Source organism: Hakea prostrata, chromosome 9 (assembly GCF_041222555.1).
Source record: "Hakea prostrata isolate BN-2017 chromosome 9, UWA_Hpros_2, whole genome shotgun sequence".
Lineage (NCBI taxonomy): Eukaryota > Viridiplantae > Streptophyta > Magnoliopsida > Proteales > Proteaceae > Hakea > Hakea prostrata.
In genome coordinates, this window is record NC_142608.1 from 58742142 (window position 1) to 58765701 (window position 23560).

The 23560-nt window shown below is 37.1% G+C and overlaps 2 protein-coding genes and 1 non-coding gene across 5 annotated transcripts; 1 reads left to right on the forward strand and 2 right to left on the reverse strand.

The window, feature by feature from the left end:
• The first annotated feature begins 34 nt into the window (after positions 1 to 34).
• Positions 35 to 5684, forward strand: LOC149005788 (thioredoxin O2, mitochondrial-like). Of its 3 annotated transcripts, XM_089169470.1 has the most exons (7): positions 35 to 315; positions 402 to 467; positions 553 to 603; positions 775 to 854; positions 1455 to 1499; positions 4780 to 4874; positions 5464 to 5684. In XM_089169470.1, exons 1-7 carry the CDS (start codon positions 90 to 92, stop codon positions 5471 to 5473), a joined length of 573 nt encoding a protein of 190 aa, XP_089025596.1. In that variant the 5' UTR covers positions 35 to 89; the 3' UTR covers positions 5474 to 5684. The 3 variants fall into 3 exon arrangements, with proteins under 3 accessions (XP_089025596.1, XP_089025599.1, XP_089025597.1); XM_089169473.1 differs by lacking the exon at positions 1455 to 1499; XM_089169471.1 differs by lacking the exon at positions 5464 to 5684 and having other exon boundaries at positions 4780 to 4878.
• A 433-nt stretch (positions 5685 to 6117) lies between these two features.
• TRNAE-CUC (transfer RNA glutamic acid (anticodon CUC)) lies at positions 6118 to 6190 on the reverse strand. Its single transcript has one exon. It is a non-coding gene; the product is annotated as a tRNA-Glu (tRNA).
• Positions 6191 to 6752: 562 nt separating this feature from the next.
• LOC149005790 (GHMP kinase family protein) lies at positions 6753 to 19604 on the reverse strand. Its single transcript, XM_089168408.1, has 10 exons — positions 19253 to 19604; positions 18967 to 19117; positions 15765 to 15862; positions 15417 to 15529; positions 15274 to 15326; positions 11340 to 11726; positions 10132 to 10236; positions 9780 to 10007; positions 8834 to 8956; positions 6753 to 7458 (listed from the first exon to the last, which is right to left on the reverse strand). Exons 1-10 carry the CDS (start codon positions 19258 to 19260, stop codon positions 7192 to 7194), a joined length of 1533 nt encoding a protein of 510 aa, XP_089024534.1. The 5' UTR covers positions 19261 to 19604; the 3' UTR covers positions 6753 to 7191.
• Between the last annotated feature and the right edge of the window lie 3956 nt (positions 19605 to 23560).

Genomic DNA, 23560 nt, shown 5'->3' on the forward strand with positions numbered 1-23560 from the left:
CTCAGGCTCTCCCCCTGAAGGCCGTGTAAGAACATTTGCAGGAGCTTTTTGCTTTGATTTTAAGAGCCAGAAACAGAAATTACAGAAGAATGGCCAGAGACTTGCTTCTCCGCCCTTCCCTCCTTCGTTCTCTCCTACGCCATCAAAGGCGGTCGTTAACCCTAGCTTTTAATTCAAACCCCTCTTTTCATTCCTTCCCTACAACCCCAGACTCAGGTTCTCCTCCATTGTTCACCAAGTCCTCTTCACCCATCGACACCTCTCGCCAATTCTCAAACTTGTATTTCCCTTGCCGATCCTTCTGTTCATCCACCGGTATGCAAACATTACATTCTGCTTCTCTTCCAGGTGAAATTTCACCACATGTTTTATTCTTTACTTATCCCATGTAGTAATTTCAGGTCCGTCGAACATTGTTGTTGTCAAATCCCCGGAAGAGTTCAACAATTCATTTCAGAAGGTTCAAGGTAAATGTTTTCTCTGGTTGTTTAGTTTCATTTATGAGGCATTTTATGATTCTCATCTCATTTTTAATTCTCATTTTGGTCATAGATGACGGCTTGCCTGCAATTCTCTACTTCACGGCGACGTGGTGTGGTCCTTGTAAGATTTTTAAACATTTTTACCATCGACTTACTTTAGATACCGTTTCCTCCTTTGGATTTTTGCTGATTATCGAAGTTATTAGTATTGTGGTATGGACGGGTTTGTTATTCTCCGATGGCATTTGAAAATTAGGTACTGTTTCATTTGATGCAAAATTTTCTTTTGTAGGCCAATTCATATATCCTATCATCCAAGAGCTGAGCAAAAAATTCCCTCATGTCACAACGTATAAGATTGATATTGATCTGGTGAGAAAGAAGGATAGTTATTTCACAGAGTAGATTAAAATAATTTTACCTGAATTTGGCCCAATATTGGAACTTTTGTTGAAATTGGTGAAATATACAAGGATTAAATTAGGAAAGATGATTTATATCTTGGATGTTGAAACGAAGAAATATCTTTATTTGGTATTTGGAGTCTGATGCTTTTTGTTACATACGTTGGGAACTGACAGTTTTAAATTTGTTGTCATAGTAAAAGATATGCATGTAGTTGTATACATTAGAGCTAGAAATATCATAGTTAAATGTACCTCTTGTCTGCCATTAGATTGTTGCAGCCCCTGACATACCCATAATGATACGGACAGGAAAAGGGGCTGGGGGAGGGAGCAAAGTATAAACATGTGTCAAGTTTTGTTCCTTTTATTGACTTAAGGTAGAATGCTTATCGATTAAGCTGATCATTAGGGGGAGAAAATGATTATCCATATGAATCTTGGGACATTCACTTATCATTGCCTTGCATCCCGTTGCATTTATTTCAATATGTTCTGTTTGCATTAGGATGGAAATCTTCTTATATTGGAAGTTTATTTGGAAGTTAATGCAAGTGATATTTCACAGGAGGGCCTTGGGGATGCATTAAGCAAGTTGAAGATTTACTCTGTGGTAAATAACTTGATCTTGACTTGCTTTCAGTTCGTCAAGTCAGATTATTTCTTATTTTATCAATGTTGAAATGAAAACCTATATCCATTGCTTAAGTAAGCTTTCAAATTTTATCACATGTTATTATATTTTATTGTTGTAATACATCAGCAGGCTAAATTGACAATTGTTTCAAAATAATAAGACTTTCAGCGATACAACCTGATAATTAGAGATATATTTCTCTCCACTTGTGTAACTATTAGCTCTGGTTCCATCGGATGGAGTTCATGCTTTCAAGATTTAGATAATTGAAACAAGTGAACTAAAAGAGTGCAGGATATAGTTATTCCATTGTATTCATACATTAAGTACTTATTCATGAAGTATGAGAAATAACTGAAAGCCTAAAGGCACAAAAAGCTGACCTGTAAGACCTTTATTTGGTTTCTGTTATCGAGTGAATATATGATGCTCCTCTCCCACCCAAAAGTTTAACGATTCCCACTATCATGTATGTGGTTGTACTTTCTAGTTGATGGATGTTACTTGTTTCACCCTTCGTTTTTATATGCTGGAAAATGTAGTCGTTTGACTTGCCCAGACATTATATTAGATTTAAGAGGCTTAGAACAGTCTCTTGTCAGAGCCTTGGTCTTGGATTAGTTTCAGCTATTAATTAAATACAATTTTAGGGTAATGAATACTTGTTACATGATATTTTTAATGTCCACTTTAGGTTCTCTTAGTTTTTAGATGATTGATGATTTGAATTTCCAATATTCAAGTGAGTATGGATTTGGATGATCATGTCTTGAACAAATAATCTTTGAATTGGTTGAGGACCAGGTTTTTACCATTTGATACTAAACCCATAATGCCATCCTTGAACAAGTTTTTTTTTCCATATGAGATGTTGAACTCAACTGTGGAGCAACTAACAAGAAAGAATAATCGGTCAGAGTATCTTGCAGTCAATGATCTTGCATAACACAAATTGCTAAGACTTTGGATGGTTAGTACACTATTGACAATGACAACACATTGTATGGTAGCTGATTTTTTTACTTTTTGAATCTCTTAAGACTTGGCTGCTAAAAGATATAATAGTGATGCAACAATGAAATAAATTTCTGAGTACGCTTTGTCTACCAAGGAGTTTCTTAAGCTTCGGTTTCTCCAACAGTAGTTTGGAACATTTTGGCTAGCTATCATATGGAAATCAAATAAATAATGTGTAGATTAATGGTGTTGCATAGGCTTTAATTATTGTTCTGTTTCGTTTTTCTCCCTTCCCCCCAACAAGTAAGCTACAAAATAAATGACATTAACTAATTAACAGTTTTTTTTTTAATTATCATCTAAAAAAAGAAATGATGAGGTTTAATGGGTAAAGTAAACATGTAGAAAAAGGAGTGGCAAAAGACTTTGGTTGATATGAGAAACAGCAATCAATGTTTCGAAAATAAGACCAGAACCAGAATATTCATGTTAAAAAAAAAAAAATTCACAAACAACACCAAGAAGTTAACCAGAAACCAATTGAAGATTATTTTATGAGTGTCAACAGTAGAATACCAGAAAAAGGGAATGCCCAAAATACTCTAAATAACTCTTAAAAGCTACTCAAGCTGACATGTCTAATACAGCATTCCTTGGTTGGTCCTTTTCGCCATCCGCATCTATTCTCTACAACTATAAACCACAATCCCAGTCTTACAGTGTTTTACCTTTTACAGTAAGGGGTGATCTAATTCAGATTGAATGAATTAAGAAGAAATCATGGTGCGAACCTAAGATGACCTTAGGAGAAGTGGTGAGAAAAGGTGTGCATAGCTTAGGCCTTGTATCAAGTTTGACCTAAAATGGAGGAGTGATCGGAGAGTAAGGATCCATGTAGCTTTATTTAAGGGTGAATTCATTGTTGTGTTCCATATTATATAAGAAAAACAGTTCCTAAAAAGCATGAAGGCCAGCCCATGGAACCAGGAGCTAAGGTTTACTTGATACCTGCCATGTGATCATCCAGGTGGCTACCAACTTTTGTATGCATGTGCCATGTGAACCCACCATACTTCTGTACCTACAAAATTCTGGCCAGTCCAAATGATATTTGGGGGGGGGGGGGGGGAACCCAACAGGGGGGGGACAAATTGTTGTAATGTCAAGCTAAGAGTTACAAATATGGCCTGTTGAAAATTACCAGGAATATTCCATTATAAGGTGGTCATTTGATTTTGACCTCCAATTTATACCCGTAGCTTGTAACATAGACTCAACCTATCTCTATCAATGGAATTTCCACAGAAAATATCATGTTTACGAAATTGCCTTGCAGCCCCATAGGACAGAGATATAACCAGAGCAATGTCTTATTCAGCAGTAGCATTAGAGATCCCCCCCTTTCTTCTTCTCCTCCCTTTTAAAAATCAGTGTCCCACCACTACTTAACTCTTGGTCAACGTTAACCAAAAAGAAGTAATGCTGACTATGATGAACTGAAAGCAAGTCAACGATCCACTTAGCCTTTACCAATGTTTCACATGAAATCCCAAAATGGTAGATTTTGCATCACAAGTGTTGGGAAAGCGGATATGAGATGTAATGGAAGGGAAGGGATAGGCAAGAGAAAGAGAAAAAATTCATTCAACGTCGACAAAGGTAATAGATCAACGTGAGATGTGTTTGCCTATGCCTTTTGACTGTTCATTGTTAGGGTGGAATCATCACGCATCCTGCATCTAAGATTTGAAATTGCAAGGCTCATACATGATCTAGAATCTACCTGAATAAGAGGTCAAATTTGTTTGCTAAAATTCCAGATTGTATATCTTACCTTCCATTTGGCATCCAAAAGACATTTTTTAAAATTTTTTATTTCTTGGTGGAGCAAATGACAGATTTTTTTTTTCTTTTTTGATGGAGCAAATGACAGATGTTTTTCTTTTTTGATGGAGCAAACAACAGATTCAGGTTATGATGATTTAAAATCTGTGTCCTGAATCAAGTCATGCATCTAAATGTGCATTTGTTCTAGATGTGCCATATGTTTAAGTTCAGTTCACGATGTTATTCAACTTCCATATACCAAAGAAAGAGGGAAAAAGATCATATTACAGCATGTTTAGTGCATAGCACTTTTTTTTCTTCTTTTGTTATTTTGTGAGTTTGGATTAGTTATGCTTTTAATACTAGCTGGAGGGCAACCTAAAGAAGTTTGGTTGTGCCCAAAAATGGCTCAGGTTTCATTGTTCGGATATTTTATAGTTTGTTTACAGTGCCTTAACTTGGAATTTTGCAGCCTACATTTCACTTCTTCCAGAATGGTACAAAGGCTACTGAAGTTGTTGGTGCTGATGCTGCACGTTTGAAGGCTACTATGGAAGATCTCTACAAGTAATCATTTAGCCATCTCTTTTGAATCTTATAACTACAACCTGAAAATGCTAGTCATTTTTATCTATAGCTTTTGCATTTGGCATATGTACAACGTGAAAGCATGTAAATGTAGATGAAAAAGCACGAAAATTTCTTTCTTTTTTCGTTTGGGAAGAAACGGTGTGTGTTGGGGGAGGGGGGGGGGGGGGGGGGGAGGAGGAGTTTGATCAATGGCTGCTGAACAAAAGTTAAATGCATGACATTTGGGTTGTTCTCTAGACCTACCAATCCCCCAAGGCCTGCCCCAGGTTAGGCAGGGATCAATGTCAGCCCCAGTTGATGCCGTGCCAATCTGGCCAATCCAACATAATACCACATTGCATGGAAGGGATCCGTAGATGATAACTATTGTTTAATTCGTATTCACACGTGATGGAAGGGACTTTAAGAAAAATAACAAAGAAAACAAAAGCTTCTCTAAGCCGTCTATGCAGGTTTAACTGGAGTTCTCGCTGCAACCACAATCCTGTAAATTTACAAACTGATAGTTAAAAAGTTTGCTTGGTGGGATAAATATTCATCTGACTGTTTATGGTCTGTTTTGCAGGAAGGAGTAGGCCAAGGCTGAGGAGACTGGAGAACACGTACTTTGGATAACAGAATATGCCCATGAAAGATGAATCATTGTGAGGACAACCTGGTATATGGACAAACGATTTGAAAGTTACTACAGTGTTGGTTTACATGAAGTGCTCTGTGATAGTTTTCTGGAAAACATAGACATTTATATGGTTGTGTGGGAAAAAAGAGATTGTTTCCGAGAGTGTAGCTCCTGGGCCTTTGCTAGTGCTTGTTTGCTCCTATTGACCCTGCACTGAGAAATTTTTCCCTAGCTATTTTCTACGGAGAAGTTGCTTAGTTGGTTGGGACTAATAAATTTTTCCAGAAAATTACTTTGGCATAAAAAATTTTCATGTCTGGCGTTCTAAATAGAATTCCAAAAGGCGCTGAAACATCAGCTTTGGCGTTATCTCGTTTATTGATTGGTTTAGGGGCGAATTTAGTAGGGCATGGTTGGCGATTGCTTCTTAAAGGTAAAAGTGGAATCAGGTGGTTGGTTCTCAAAGTAAAAGTGGAATACGGTGGTTGGTTCTCAAAGTAAAAGTGGAATAGGGTAGAACCCGATTGAAATTTGAATCAGGTGATACAATAAGAAGATGTATTTTTAGAAAGATAAAAAAATTAAAAAAAAAAGTTGTATTTCCGTTGCCGGGACTTGAACCCGGGTCTCTCGGGTGAGAGCCGAGTATCCTGACCAACTAGACTACAACGGATTGTTGATTTCAAGGTTGAAGTATAAATTTAAAATACAGATAGATATATCTGTTAGAAGTCCCATCTCCATCTGCACGGTTGCCAAATATTTTACAGAAATAAAAATAATGAGACAAATTACGTGATTAGATGTTTCTACGTTTCATTTTACAAAAGTAATCACTCAATATTTTAGTTAACAAAATTAACTAAAACTAAGTTTTGGTTTACAAAACTAACAAAAAAAAGGGGACATTTTTAACCTTAAATTAACCACATCGAAGAGGAAAATTTACTATTCTGTCAAGAGAAAAATTCACTAATTTTTCATACCTTCATATTTTGACTCCCATTTTATATGGCCAACTTTAAAGGTAAAAATATCCAAAGGGATAAAAATTTATTATTTTAATTAATTTTGTAAATACAAACTCAATTTTAACTAGTTTTGTTAAATGAAACATTGAATTGTTACTTTTGTAAAAAGAAACTTTAAAGTAGATAATCACAAAATAATTCAACAGAATGGGGCACTTTGTACTTTCTATTTGGGTAACGAGGCTTCGCTGTCCCAATACAACCCCAAAGTCCCAAACCCAAGATGGTAAGATTTAAAACCAGTGTGTTGTAGAGAGACCTGCAGCTCACAAGTATTACAATTTGCAACAGCAACTACGCCATTTCATGCAATTGCATGGAGTGGAACACAAGGGAAACAAATACAAAATATGATTTTACGTAAGTTGTTGGCCTTAGAACGTAGGCTGGAAGAATAAAGTGGTCCACTGGCCATGGTCTGGTTAACAAGTTAAAAACATATCTAACGGTCTAACCATGTATTGCACATTGCAAAAATCACTTCAACCAGACAGCTTCTGTGTCATCTTAATTTCACCCATTAAATCATTTTCATTATTGTGATCTTGTTTGAGCAGGGAGAGAAAAGAAGAAAAAAAAATCAAAAAGCACTTCTGTTTTGACTCTCAGGTTTTATCTGATGCAAGAAAGAGGCAAAAATATCCTATGCAATATTAATAGAAGAAATGCCTGATGAGATATCCTTGGCTCGGGGATCTTCGCTCTCTATGCAGACACCACGAGGATCTTCTCTAACTAGCAGCGATAGAACACCAAGCGAAGTCCACAATTTGGTGACAAAGCTGCTGGAGTCGCCTAAAGTTACAGCAAAAATTGCATCAAATCCACCTGCTCCAGGAACTCCAGCAAACAGAACCCCTTCCATATTCATGGTGGTATCCAGAAGCTGAGTTTGTGACTTGGGCTCTATCTGTAGGAAGAACAAAGCAAGTTAATTACAATGTAAACCACTGGATGTGCACATACATTTATGTATTTAAACAAATTAGACTTCTGTAATGTGGAACATAGAGAGATTCCTATCTCAAACATAGAAAATCAGAATTAGGAAACCATTTTGTCAGGCTAAAAATAGACAATCCAAACAATGATGCAAGTATCAAACACTACAGTGGCACCAATATGAGCAAAATCAGAATAATAGGATGGACCTCAGGTTTATCCTTCCAGATGGTTGACCAATTCTTTTAATTTTGGCTTTTGATGAAAAAGATGACATATATCAATCGACACCTTCAGATAATACGAAAAATACAGATGAAGCATCATGCTCGGATGTTCGAAGGACCCAAATCCATATCATAAGCATTTTGTAGGTTAAAATAATTCCCGCTCCACCATTTTCACAGAAAATTTAAGCCTTTCCTGAACCAACCAACTGGAAGTCAAGTAGCAAATACATCCTGCCTGTTATACAGATAGTATACATGAATCTACATGATAATGTCTCAAGACTCTCACCAACAAGATGACATGGCAACCAGCTCCATTGATTTAGATCATAATCCAAAACTAGTTGAGATCTTGGAAGTCTCAACCTTCTCAGGACAAGATCACATATGAGACACAAACGTTCACAGTTTTGAATAACTCAGAAAAAAAGTTTCAATATTTCAAGAAATCTGAGTGAAATCTCAAATTATTTCGAGAATCTCAACCTCCCTAGTAGGTATGTACATACTCGTAGTATTGCCCTGTTGGATCCTAGTTGAGATGTGGAACATGAGGGTGATAAAGTGTTTATGATTTGTGTATCTGGATTGGATGTCTATGCAATAAATATTTTGAACCACTTCACTGTACCTGTGATTTGTAGTAGAAATTGTATGTCATCTAACTATTTCTCAAGTAGTTAAGTTTTATATGTTTATTGCAGAATTATGTCTCATAGGACTCATTAAAAGTGTAAAAGAGGCAAAGAAATACTAAGGATCCAAAACCAAGACCCCGTTCAGGCCAGAAAAGAAAAGAAAAAAGCCAAGACAGCCAAATTATGTGGTTTTATTGTCCAATTTGAATATTCCAATAAGCCTAAAACAAGCTTCCCATAAAGTTTTGCAGCCAACCATGGTCCCCTGCCAAAACATCATTCTGAAGCCCCCAAAGAAAAGCACAAATTTGCTGAGAACTTGAGATTCAAGGAACTCAATTTGATTGGATATTTTTTCAGATTGATGTTCTACTGGTCCAAACTTAACAAAAATAATTATCCAATCAACCCTTTGTTTATTTTTGTTCCCAATAATGATACACCCATTCTTTTAGAGAGGGAAGGAAATACCTACCGGAACACCAGCAGCCTCACCCATTTGACGCATATGTAATCTGATATCAAGAACAGCATCTCTTGCTCCTAACAAAGCATTAACAATTGCTTGTCCGCATGGATCGGTGGCTTGCTCCATCCACTGTACAATGGAGGAGTTTGTTAGATCTTAAAAAGCATAAAACTACAAAATAGAGAAAAGATATGAAGGATGTCAAAATCCACTGAATGGAGAAGATCAGACATTAATCCTTCTTTTTCTAATCACCAAAAGGAAAGAGGAACACCATCATATTCCGCTCTCAACCTCAACATGCGATGAGCAGAAACTGACCCCAAGCTTAGAAGCATGTGCAACCAAGACAGTCTCAAGCCATAGACAACCCAAGTCTGGGCATGCCCGGTTTCCATTTATCATTGGTATCATAGAATAACTAGTCACATCATGCAAATGTTTTTGGTTGAACAAAATGGACAGCAATCCCACCATAGAATTCACAAGCCTAAGCAATGGGGAGACTGAGAAACATCTAACATTTATCACAAGCAAAAAGAGAGTTTAATTAGCCCCGATAAAGCAGAACAAGCCCCTGTCAAATTTCTTGGAACTTGATTTGTACTATATTCATGATTTAGCCAACAAAATGAACCCTACTGGAGCTACCTAGTTGAGCTGTTGCAATACCAAAAAAACAAAGAACAAAAGAGGGCCAATTTCCTTGGCCTTATCTTTCAATTTCCTTGGCCTTATCTTTCTTTTAGCAGTGCGCTGCCAAACCTCTTCCTCTACTTAGAATGAATCTACATCTGTCTCAATTAGTTGTTTGTGATTTGTGCTGTAATAAGAAAGATGTTGCTATTCAACAATGTGGCAAATCATCTGTTTTAGGAAGACTCACTTGACACTTTCTCATTCACATTGACCAGCTACAGCTAGTGCTTGTATTTGATTTATACGTATTTACCTGGCCGCATTTATGCTCACTGCACTTGTTGATAACATATCTGTAGGTATCCCATTGCTTTTCTGCGAATTTGCTCAGCGTACTGAGTTGTAGTTCGAGTTCCGCGTTCCCCTCCGCTAACCTTTTCCATGTATCTTGTGCATTTTGAGGTTCAGATATTTGCCATTTCTTAACAGCACCTACCATTGATGGCGTTGATGATCCTCCTGTTCCAGGCTCACCTAAGAGCTGCAAAAAATCCCAATCGATACATTATAACTTGCACAAAACATATATCCCTGGTAAAAAGAATTCTTTAACAAGGAAAAACAGTGTAAGCCATGCATGCAATGGAAAGTTATGGTATACCCACAAGATTCATCAATGGTGGCAAGGAGAACTTAGTCTTCTCGTGATCCCAGTTTCCTTTTATAACATCAGTAATGACCTCTTGCAATGGCTTTCCTGTGACAGCATCCTGCAATTCCAAAAATGAGCATGTAAATTGCAATGATAAACTACCAAATAAATGGATTGTTATCATTTACTCAGATTAAAGTGTTTTGTCTTTACGTTATTGTTCAAAGGGAGAATCATCAATCGATGTTCGCTGGAAAAAATTTGCCCATTAGTTGGCACTGATTGCAGGCACACATACACAACCAGAACCATGGTTGGATGCAACCCTTTTTAAGGGACCAAACAGGGATGGGGAAGCTCATTTATTGCAATGAAGTTGAATAAGTTATTAGTTTCATTAGACTATTAGTTTTTACAACAGTTTGCTAATACTGTGTAATTTGAAACTGCTAGTATTGGGTGATACATGGAGAAATTCACACCCAAAGCCATATATCCTTCTTTTCTTTCTTTCTTTTTTTCATGTAAAAGTAAGATGATTCAGAGCTTCTCTTTAAAAAGAGAAGATTAATAAAAATACACAGCATGGGACATGATATTAATTGCTACGGCAGGTTAATAGTCAACAACTTGTCAAATTTAGTTAGTTAACTAGAAAATAACACCCATCACCCAACCATCAATTACATCATTAAAAGGGCGGAAGGCTAAAGCCAATGCCCAAGGCTTCCGCACAAGCAGAGTCTGAGGGGCAATTTTCTTACGCAGCCTTACTCCAGCAATTTTTGCTGAGAGGCTGTTTCAAAACCTTGACCTCAGGCTACAACTGTGGTCCACCGACCATTGTGCCAAGTACATCAATAATTATATAAAAATCATTATAGGAATATTCTCACTAAATCAGTAAATCCACACAAAGTTCTTGAGACACTAATATAAGAATGATAGTTCAGATTCAAGAAACCAGGTTGCGCCTATAGTCTCTATGTTAGGAGGTTCATCAAATAACATGGTCACACTAACCCAACTACACATTTTTATATGTTTCAGTATGCTTTTGTCATACTGGACACTCTAGCTATAGGTCATCTTCAATCTCCCACATTCACTCCATGTAAATCTCCCCCACCCAAATATACACACACAAAAACCCACAGAAAGAACAAAAACAGTACCATCCACACATATATCTCTGAGAGAGAGGAAGAGAAAGAAGAGAACCTGAGCAGAAGAGAGCACTCCTGGTGAAAAACGAACATAGCGTTGACTGCCATAGACTGCAGCGCTGACATCAAACCCACTGCCAACCTTCCCTTGAGCAATACAATGAGCAGTCTGGGCTACCATATGCACCAAATCAAGATCCACACTTTCAATCTTTCCTTGGTCTAGAATATTAGCTGAAGGGGGAAGATTAACAACTCCAAGGTATTGAAGCAAAGCAGCAACCACTGCAGTTGTCATTGCTGCAGATGATCCCAACCCAGTTTTCGCAACTTCAGGTTTAAAATTCCCTCCATTTAAACCCTCTACATTAGAAGTAATTGCTGAAAAAGGTGGAAGGGAGGCCAATGATTCAGGTGTCAAATGGAGCCCTTGTGCCTCAATCTAACAAGAAAAAGTGAAGGATATGAAAGTAATTTAATTTTCAGCATTCAATCACAACAGATGTGTAACTGAAAAGTCAATTAAGAGGGTGAAGAATACAATACTAAAGCAACTATGGCAAATCATATTTCTAACTTATTCATAGAGCGAGATTAAAGTGATGATGATCATACTTTCTTTTGGTCCAAACAATCAGTAGATCATATTCAAGAAAGTAAAAACCATCAGATAAAGCTCATAAAATCAACAAACTACCATAAATTAGAATCTTATTTTTTTTGTCAATAGATTTGATCTTAAGCAATAGGCACAGGAAAATCTACGACTGAAAACACATTTCTGTTAAGTGAGAAACGCAATCAAGTCTAATAACACCTCCATAACACATTGAATGGGAAAACAAAATAACAGCAAAAAATAATTAAGGGAAATATTGAATACTAAAACTAAATGCGCAGGTGTACACTGAAGTCCCAATAAGTGCAGTAGCATTCTACAGACCAATACTTTAATGCAGTTAAACACCTAAATGAGCTTATTTTGTTAGAAATAAGAATAGGGTTGGTAGCCAGTATGCATGTCTTGACTTGATCCCATGTGTTTTCACTGCAATGTACAATTCTAATGGGCTATGATATGGTTACATGCCTATGGGGTTATTTTAAGTAACAGTTTTTCTTCAAAACTATTTTGTTATTAATTTCATCTAGGCTACATAAGGATTTTGTAAGTTCAGTCCAGTTTCTAGGCAGTTTCTTTTATTATTGTAGTTTCTTCTGTCACCTACTTAGTTGAAGACTGCGTTGGGTCTTCTTTCCTTTGGGTTTGAGTCTTCCGTATAAGGTTGTAAGTAGCAAATGAGGTCATGATTGATTAAGGAACAGTCGGAGTACACTATGCATGAACCATTCACCACACCTGATGCTAGGAGAATTTATTTTGTGAACCCACCGAAATACTTTAAAGAGAAAACTCCCAGGGCTGTCAGACTTATTTCTAATGCCTCTACACAGAACCAGAGGATTGTTTGGAATAGTCAAAACTACTACTCACATGTTATTTCCCCTTCATCATTAAAATCTCTAAAAAAAATTATTTTTATTTTTATTTTCACTTTACCAGTCAATTTATGTTACCTGCTTAGTTAAGGATTGGGTTAGGCCTTCCTTGTTAGTGTCTGAGCTTGTCCTTTACTCTTCTATACAACTTTGTCAGGGGGTCCAGCATTTTACACAAACTTTGATTAATGAAAAGCTTGCCTTTGCTGCCTGTCATGGTTTGATCAGTATGTATCCAGTAAACATCTTGCAGTAGAGGAAGCCCAAGTTCCACGGCTCTTGCTCTATTCTACTTTATGGTACTCTTTTGGAATTTCATAGTCTATTATTCTGCTCAGATTAGGTTCCTGCCATATAGCCAGGGCTACCCCCTGTAGAATTGTTAATCTGCAGGTGTACTAGTGTATAAATTTCAGTTCCAATTTCATAAACCTTCCATCATAATGTACATTGGACTCTTTCAAAATCTGTTTTCAGTTTCAACGATGCTAGATTCCACAAAGTCCTACTCCACATTGGATCAAACCTCGTGACCTATAAAGGCTGATATTAACATAGACTTTACTATTCTGTTGGTAATGAAAGTAATAACACATCCTGATATTCTGCTACCCTATAATAATCTGCAATCTAACTTTAGTTTGACAGTTTTACCCATCCTAGTAGTTCTAGGAGTCTCCTGTAATTTTAGATCTGTCCACTGATCAAGCCAAACTTTTCCCCAATTTTTATACCCCTTTAAAGAGAACTACACTGGTCCAACTATCCAATTTGAATCTACCAATTTTCTTCCTGACCAGGAATTTGATCTCTCTGTTTCTTATACTGTATTAGTACTGTTTGAACTCTTTAAATCAGTAGTACATTACCCTCCCCCTTCATTACTGTATTGGTACATTAATTGTTGATCTCTTCCCCTTGACACAAGACGACCACCCATAGCCTCCCCCATCTGGGCCAGCCCTGCCCCCCAAGGAAGTAAATAGGACATCTCATATCATAGTAAGCTGAATTAAAAAATAAAAAAAGGTGTACCCAGTTGAAAAGGCTACCACCACTGCAGGAGTCTGAGGAGGTTCATGTTGTAAGCAGCCTTACCCTGCTTTTCACAGAGAGGCTGTTCCCGGACTAAAAACCTGTGACCACCAGGTTACAACGGAGCAATCTTTACTATTGCACTGTGGCCTACCCTCCACCAATTACCAAATATAATCAAGTTGAAGTTTTAGTTTTGAGCCTATGTTAAGTTTCATTTTCAAGCCTAATAGAACAGTGAAATTTCGACTGAAACCTGATAAGTTTCAACAGCAGAATTTGACTGTTGGATTTAATGCTCCAAGTGCAAAATTAGGTTTCAGAACATCTGAGGAAATCTTATCTTAGACCCTCTAAATGTAGCGGAAACCTCGATTGAATTATGTCTCATCTCATACCAACTTTTGGTAGAAAATATTATATTAGAGAAAGTGTATAACATACAACAAATGAATTAACAAAATAACTTAGAAACCATTTGATAATATCAATACTGGCAAAAGATACAGAGATTGAGGTTTTTTTTCAGAATCAAAACTGCCAAAAACTACAGAAAAAATATTGAAACCTGAATCATGCCAGAAATTTCAATTTTGATCAAAACCATGCATTTTATACAAAGGCTCGTGACTAAAGCCTGAAATATGGTTAAACTCTATAGAAACAGCAAAAGCTTTGACCAAAACTTGGCAAGACTCAGATATTAGACATGGTTTAACTTCCACCTTTGTTGAAACCAAAGAATTGCACAAAATTCCGGTCCATTCAAAATTGTCCATGACACAATTCATAAACTAATAAAACATGAAGTAATTTAGCGTGACTTGGGTGCAAAGGATATCCAACTCCTGCACTAAGACTTTCACTTGCATCTTGACCAAAGTGGCCTTCTAATTGCATTTCCTTCTGGTTGCAAGAATGCAAGTGTGGATTCATGGGAAATGAGAGGAAGCAAATTATTTTGAAAAAGAAAATACAAACCAAGTTAAAATCTTTTCGTATATGGTAATTAAACTTTTAAGCAGATTCATCCAAAAGTTATTTATTAAAAATAAAATAAAATAAAAAATTTAAGCAGATTCTTTATATTCCTATCCAACTCCTAAAAAATTCCACTGTTAAGTATTCAAAGTCAATTAAGAGATATAGAAGTTTTCAAGTAATCTACAACATCATTGTCGGTAAACATAGAAAAGTTCCTGCTATAATTTTGTCTTAATTCATTTTCTTTCCTTTCGTTTCCCTTCTCTTCCCTTCACTTTAACCATATACTTGGGCTCAGGGATTTAGTAATCCATAAAATTAAGTAGAATGAGTAGAAAAATAAAATGCTACCGTATTCGAACTTAAATGTTATTTCTGAGAAGGGGGGGGGGGGACAGAATACAGGGGAAGTGGGAACCATAAAGCCAACAAGATATTAGCAAACAACATCAACAATATGAGAAGAATACCTGACTACGGTAGGAATAGAAATCATTGCAACCTAAGATTGTAATGTCAAGACCTGTAGCACTAAGTCAATTAAGAGTTAGAACCATGGAGTCCCATTGCTATATAAAGTAGGCAAGATGAGTGCATAAATCACAAACTTCACCTTGCAAGAGTAGTTTGCATAGCACATCCTTCTTACTTTTGTCAGCAAATATTGCATGTGCAGTTGCCACAGTATATTGTAATGCTTGTTCCACAAAAGGGTTGCTCAATTGCCTGAGATCTTAAATCAATTAACTATTAGTCTTATGAACAATAATCAGTTTCCATTTCAAACTAGATCCCTTTACAATTACATAGTTCGCAAGCAGGAAGGTTACGGTAATTTCAAGTCCATTGGTTGTCATGATTGATCCGCAATCAGTTTTAAGCCATGCGTATAATAATTTTCCACAGATACAAGCAGATGTTGCACTTCTCATGGTATAAACCAAAAATGTTACAAACTTGCCTTGTAGAGACACCCTGAAGGGTCAAATGCTTTAAAGACAGTTTGTACATGGTTTCTCTACAAAGTTGAGGAGACGTCACCTTCACATCTATCCATGCCTGGAAGACGTAAAAAAACCAACAAAAAAAGGAAGAATTCAAATAAAGCTATTCACACTTAATAATGTTATTATTGCTTCCATATTTAAAATTAGCTATAAGAAACACAAGCAAATACTCCAATTCATTTACAACCACCATAACCTTTGATGTAGATTGAAGAAGAAAAAAGGGTCAAAGAGTCCAGTCTGTAGGCCACAAAGTGCCAATCTTAGAGCCAGCCAAGAAGCCCCATCAAGCACAACAGTCTCAGTCACATATGATTTATTACTAGGCCCAACTGATTAAATGGGCCCCACTTCATGACTTGCATATAAGACTACTATATGATCTTTATTTATTGGTATATATTTCGATTTTCAGAAGTTTAACATAAACAGGATCCACCACATGTGTGGACCTTTTGTTTAGAAGTTTCTCCCCCCCCCCTTCCTCGCTCACTTCTTTTGATGCTCAATAATCTTGTAAAAGCCTTAGTGTTCATATATATGAATGAAAAGAATCTAGTTCTACAACTATTGCTGTGAAATGCAGTAAAGTGTGGTCAGTATCTGAGAACAAGTCAGACTCTTTTCCAGCTTTCCTTAGAATTAAGCTGTTGATTCGGAAGAGGGTTGCTCTATTATTTTTCCATCAGATTCTGGTAGAAGACCCAAGGCCATAGCTCACAGATTCAGTGTCTTGGTGCTTCAGCAGCAAGATTTTAAGTCCAAGATATCAGAGATCTAATCTTTAGATCCAACCCCACATTTGACATTTAATACCAATAATAAGAGCCGTGTCAACATTAACTAGTGCTTGATCCAATTGGCTGGGTCTGTTGTTGACAATAAGTTGCTATTTCTGGGTTTAGTTTTTATTCTGAATATCCATCATATATCAACATCTAGCCATCAGAACAGTGCTGGATTCTGAGGAGTTATTTCAACCTAGATGACCTACCTCGACTGGGAGTTCATCCCATCAGAGTTGTCAGGTTACTAATTTTAGTTCAGATACTATTTCTGTTGTCAGTTGATTTTTCTTAACAGCCACAAATCTGCTGATTCATCAGTTTACTCACACGTTGTTTTCTCAGTTGAGAAACCAAACAAGTTTTCTATTCAACCTGCTCCAACAATGTAACAATTCCCATATCCCCAAGTCTACCCCCCTTTCCTCTTTCATCTCTAATGGCTCTTGGTCCCCTTCTCCCTACCCCTATCTCACACATATCTGGAGCTCCCTCCCTCCCCTCTCCCCCTCTACGTCCAACATTACCTTGTGGACCCCGTCCCATACCAAAACCTTCACCATCGCCTCCGCTTGGAATCTCCTCCGTGCCCCTTGGCCCTTGTCCCTTGTCCCTTGGCCCCCCTAGTTTGGTTCAAAGGCCACATCCCCCTCCACTCCCTTACCCTTTGGAGATCCCTCAACTTGGCCCTTCCCACGCAAGCTTTTCTTATCAGTCACCACATCCCTGCCAACCCCAATTGTATCCTCTGTTGGAGTAGTATTGAGGACCTCAACCACCTTTTCTTCACTTGTCCCTTCTCCAGTTCCATCTAGAGTTTAGCCAATGCTTCCATTTGGCCTAGATCAAGACGGTCTTTTGGTTTTCCTCGAGATTGGACGTGGATCCTTAGACTGTTCTCTAGCTTCTCGATTTGCTATCTAGTAGGTAAGCATGTCTTTGCTGCTACTGTTCACCACTTATGGTGGGAGCATAACATAAGAAGATGGACTTCCAAATCCCGCTCCCATAGTCGATTTGGAAAGTCATCTATTTTGATGTTTCTTCTAGACTTATCTCTATGCCACATCCCCTTGTTTCTGATTCTCCGAGGAATAGGTTGATTGTTAGTTCTTGGATTCTCAATTCTTCTCTCCAATCGCCTTCTTGACTGGTTGTTTCTACCCACCCTTTGTTTCCCCTTATTTCTGTCTTTGTAGCTCTCTTTTGCCTTGGTTTTTAATACATTATTTATTCATCCAAAAAAAAAAAACAATGTAACAGTGCAAATGCTTGCATAATATAACAAGCCTCCTATTCTAACCCTGATATTGAAAATAACTTGCAATGTGAACTCTATCTAACTCCTACTTATTCAACCTAAAACAAATGAAAGCCTTCAAATAAACTACTAATACATAAATAAACTAGTTTCCAACCCTTGGACTAAATACAACTAGCGTTGTTCACTTGGCTTTCGACTGTAAAGCTAATTATGCAGGTCCAGCCAATCAAGTGATACTGCATCAGAGACACATTGCAATGTTGATAATGTTGGAAGATCCAATTGTAGGTTAGGTTAATACTAGCCAAACTAACACCGAGCCTTTACATTACCCTACAGTAAGAATGAAACAGAACTCAAGAGGAATGCAAATTTATGTATTTTGTTACAGAGAAGTGAAGTATCTCTAGTTACTGGAACAATAAGCATTAGAAAATTCCTAAACATCCTTCCAGGATAAGAAATTGTTTATGGTAATAGAATTAGAATCCATTAGTATTAGCTAGTGCAAATTTATGGAATCTCAATTATAATGCAATAGTAGTAGCTCATACACATATCAAGGTATGCTTCAAAGTTTTCTCCCTCCAGTTAGATTAGAAGTAATGACCTCAAAACCAGCAGTGAAAAAATAAAGGAGGTAGTAATAATCAGGAAACAAAGGAAAGTATTGTAGTTAAGTACCAGAATTTAAAGAAACTATGTATCCGAACATCAACGGTAGAACCCACGAAGCATAATTTCAGGTTTAAAAAATTCTAATTTTGTGTTATTATGCTAGTGAAGACTGATTTGGGATTCTCAAAAACAATTCTAACTGGTTTTCAAGATTCTAGCATTGGATAAAAGATCAAGAGCAAACTTATAACGATATTTTCAAACACTAGAAGCACATTAGGCTAATTGAAGATCCCCATTCATTTTGGATTGTACTGAAGTGTCTAACTTGTGTTTCGGAGTGCATAGCTTATGAGGTAGGAAAACTAAATTCAATTCACTTGCTTTTTAAACATTCTTCAGACGCTCAGAAAGTTACACGAACTAAAAACCCAAATATGAAACTAAGGCAAATATTCGAAATAGAGACGAATTAGAAGAAGGACGCACCCACGACCAGCTATCAGGACCGACAGCCTCATAAATAGGCTTCACGATCGCATAGAAACGAGCATTTGTGCTGAGAACAAGGCCAGCATTTGGTTTCTCCAGGATAAGGTAACCCCCAGTCATCAAAACCTTCCCAGGAGCAGATGCAACTCTGGAAAAACAGCAACAATAATACAAACAACTCAATTCAAATGCTAAGGTCTTATATTTAAATAATCAAACAGAAACAAACCAGAGAGACCAAAATCCATCAGACAAAGCAAAGCACAAGAGAGATGGAGCTTACACTGCCATCGCTCTCCACTAATTTGCTCCACTCGTGTGAAATCCTACCCACTTCAGCAATCCCCCAGAAACAAGTGAAAAAACTACTGCAAACAATTCGACGAAGAATACAGAAGCAACAAATTAGATCTGTTAGATCACAAAAAGGTGAAGTTTTTCCAATATCTTGTCTTAAAATTAGACAGAAATTTGGTTTTAATTGTTCTTTGCAGATTTTAGTTTTCGCAACCCGCTCCAATTCATTCAAAACCCGTTCTCTGTAATTTTGTTTTTTATCAAATCTCTGAAAAGATGCCAGAGCATCCAAACAATGGCAATTACCTCGAAAAATATAAACTATTCGTTCAACTATTACACTAAATCAATATCAGATTCTAAAATTTATCCAATTAAAAGAGCCTAAAGAGAATATTCGATGAATTATTTTGAGAAATAGATAGTTGCTTTTTTCTTAAATTTTATTCAGGAACTTAAATAAATAGTGCTAATCTAGGGTTTGAAAGACGACTGCATGGAAAATTCCCTGTATACTTCACAAACCAGAAAATTTTCTGACAAAAATAAGGTCTGCTACCATATGTGTTCTTTGGATTTATTTATTTATTTATTTTAGGGGGCTTGGATTCCTTTGATACTTCTATTTCATTTACAGCTTGACACAAAGAATTGAAGAAGTTTAGATAGTATAAGAACTCACCGCATGAAATAGCATCTCCGACGAGTCCCTCAGTTCATGATGATGAAGTTATGGGTGTTGACTTGATTGGCTCCCGTAGACCAATGGTAAGTAAATAAATTCAAATTCGAAATTACCAACTTCAACGGCTTGGTCTCATACTACTACTCTCACGCGATCGGTTTTGTAACTTCCACTTCAATTGTCCCAAATTGCAAATGTGTTTGGTGAGTGGCAATGGAATTTAAAATGACTCTTTAGTTTGTTTGCCTTTTTTTTTGTGTGGGGGTTGTGGGGGGAGTTCGGATCATCTACCCCACGGATATGGACCCCAAATTACATTGGCACATAGGATTAGGGTGATAGTCTTTATATAAGAAAATATTATATTGCTATTTTTTACTTGTGGGCCCTATATAGTTTGTGATTGTAAACCTGTCAAGAGAGCATAGAGTGCTCCCAGTCAGGAAAGATGATCCACACTCGGGGGAGGGCCGGGCACCAAACCGACTCCTTAGTTCCATCTATGATAATATTTTATTTACCCAAAGAAAAAAGAAAAAGAAAATAGCCTCGCCATCATATGGGCTTACTAATGTTGTCTAAAATTGTGGATTGGATTGACACCCAAGTTTACAAATATTTAGGCCCAGGAATGGGCCCAATTTATTTTCCTTGCTATTAGAATGCAAGCACTGAAAAAGGAAACAAAACAAATAAGAAGCCTTACCTCTTCGAGGATTGTGATCCCAAAAGAATTGACAAGATAACATTTCAATCCATCCATTGGAAATGATAAGAGTATCATGATTCTTTTTTATGTTCCCAAGGCACTTATGCACCCTAGAGAGGTAGCAGAGACCTAGCCTACATATGAACCCTAAGAGTCAAAGGAGAGGATATTGACAAAAAGCCCTTTGGTCAAAGTAATAGGACAATGATCATCAAGACTGAAATACCTGATGTTGGGTCGTTCTCCTGTGTGGAAGAAGACACAGAGAGTGACAAATTTGTCTATTTACTTTGATACAGTAGGAAAACAAATGGGGCCAAGAGATCTTTAAACCCCTTTCCTTTTTTTTCTTCTTCTTCAACTTAAATCTATCCTTCCTTGTCCTTTTTCATCATGCACTGCTGAGCATTAGTTACTGGTTAATGGCTACTGTGTGAATTGAGTGAACAAAGGTAAATGTAGTGTTGCCACAACATTACAATGCTAAGGAGGAGGGAAAAGGTAACTGGCCCTTGCAATGGTCAAAAAGGGGTGGATGAGAGAATCCTTTTAAAAACTGGTATAAATGAAAGAGGAGAGAAGGTTGGTTTTGCCATTGTTATCATTTAGGGCAACCACTTGCAAAGCCTGACATGGGAAGAGTAGGATAGGGATGGATGCTGTGAGAGAACTGAGGACTGAGAAGGGTTTGATGAGACTAAACCCTGGCAACCTTATCTTCCCTAAGGAGAGAGACCCCATTACCCAGATTTTTGCAGGTCTTCATAGTAGTCTTGCTTTCCAGCCTTAAAGACCATATCAATCATTGGCAACTTTAGATCTGGCCTTCCTACTTTGGATATGGGATGTCTTTCCCATACTTTACCTCCTTAAATTTCTACCTTCTCTTGCCAAATGCCATCTAAATTTCCGACACCCATAATTGAAGCTTTTGGAATTTTGACAAATACTCCCGACAGTTGGTAGCTAGCTAGCTATGAATGAATTTTGAATAATTTCATTTTGAGATGTTCATGACTATTGATGGGGTATCATATACGAGTATAGGGTAAGGTTTGTACTCCTTATATAACTCTTCACCATATTAATAGAGGGTTTACCTTTGAATAACAAGATTTTGTTTTTTTTGGGTCAATTTTGACAAAGATGAATTAAAGGTGAGGATTTTCAGTGGACCTCTTCCTAATGTACAGTGAAAAAGTATAAGAAGAGCACAAATATATATCTACCTTAATAGGTAGAAGAATGGAACTCCTGGTATATCAGTTCTCAGTATAATAATATTGGTACGAAACAGATGCTAGTTGTTGTGGATATTTTTTTAGGGTAAACTGAAAAATAAAAAGATAAGAACATAAGAAGGGAAGATGTAGACACAATGATCTAATATCAAAAGGTAAATTATGAGTTGGGTTTGGGTGTCTTGTATTCTGTGGGTCCATGTAATTATGGTTTTGGTTGTATTTATAATTAAAACAGGGTTTGGGTCAATTACTAATACTGAAGTAAAATTTAATTACATTGAGATTAGGGTTTTAGGTTTCCCTATAAATAATCTCTGTGGGATAATCTCTATCATGATAATATTATTTCTACACTTCTTTACCACCCTTCCTAATGTGTGGTGGACGAGTGTGTCTCAGACTCCGTGGATTATAGCCATGCATCTCATCATGTAAATACAAACTGTCACTCTTAGGCTTTATATCTCAGCTGCCACTGAAGACCAACCTCCCTTCTGGCATAGAGAGAAAATCTGGAGGAGAATCTATAGAATGGTAGGTTTTTTGTACTATAATTTGTTTGATCCATTAATTTGGATGTTTCTATTTCTAAATTTTCTGGCAATCGTCTTGATATGAGACATTCTGTGATTGTCATTAAAAGATTGTACCCGAGACTGGGTACCATTATCTGATGACTTGGAGTTTGTAATTGTATTGTATGAAACCAAAGGATTTTTAAAGATGAAAACAGTTTTTAGTCCATACATTAGGGCCCCCTCAAAATCAGAATGCTAGAAGATCATACTTTAAAGGAACAAACATGTTTTTTGGGGGTCCAGAAGATAAGGCTCTCAAGTATATATAATGACACCTGATGAGGATTTTGATAATGCTCTTTGTCAAATCAAGTAATTATGGTTTGCAATGAAATAAAGATTCCAGAAGAGAAAAACATGTAGAAACTTAATTTAGAAAGCAATATGTCTCTTGCAGTAGAGAAACTCCATTCTCTCCTCAAGCTTTGATCTGATACAAGTTTATGCTGTGACTCGTGAGCAAGCTGGTGCTGGAATTCTTTAACAAAAGGTGTTAAGCCCGTTTGTATAGGACCGGTTCAATCCCGGTCTAGTAGTGGTTCTCGAACCCGTTGGATAAATCACCAGTTGGAATCAAAATGTATACATTCTGATCACCCATGATCGGTGTGAAGCCCGTTTGTACCGAACCCGGTTCAATCCTGATATAGTGTGGTTCATCACATCATGCCTTTTCAAGTCATCAAGCTTTATACTACGTGGACGTGAAATCTAGAACTATGCCTCGCTGACTAGGACCCATGCATGGAACTGTTCCCTCATCACAAGAAGTATAAATACCCCTCGATCTCCATATGTAAATTAGGTTCTATCTTCTCTAAGGTCAAGTTCTTTTCCTTACTCTTTGAGCTCTTTAAGCTTGAATCCTATAACTGGGGTTCTGTGATTGTTACAGAATATAACTTTGAGCATCAGAGATGGTTGCCCAATCTATGGTGGTCAGCCTGACTCGGACAATTCAAGCATGGTTGATCCAATCTATATATATATATATATATAGTTGTTTCAAGTTTCTCTTTCACGAGATGGAAATAGGGATATAGGGTGGGAGAAGAAGGAGCTTAGAGTTGGGTAAGTC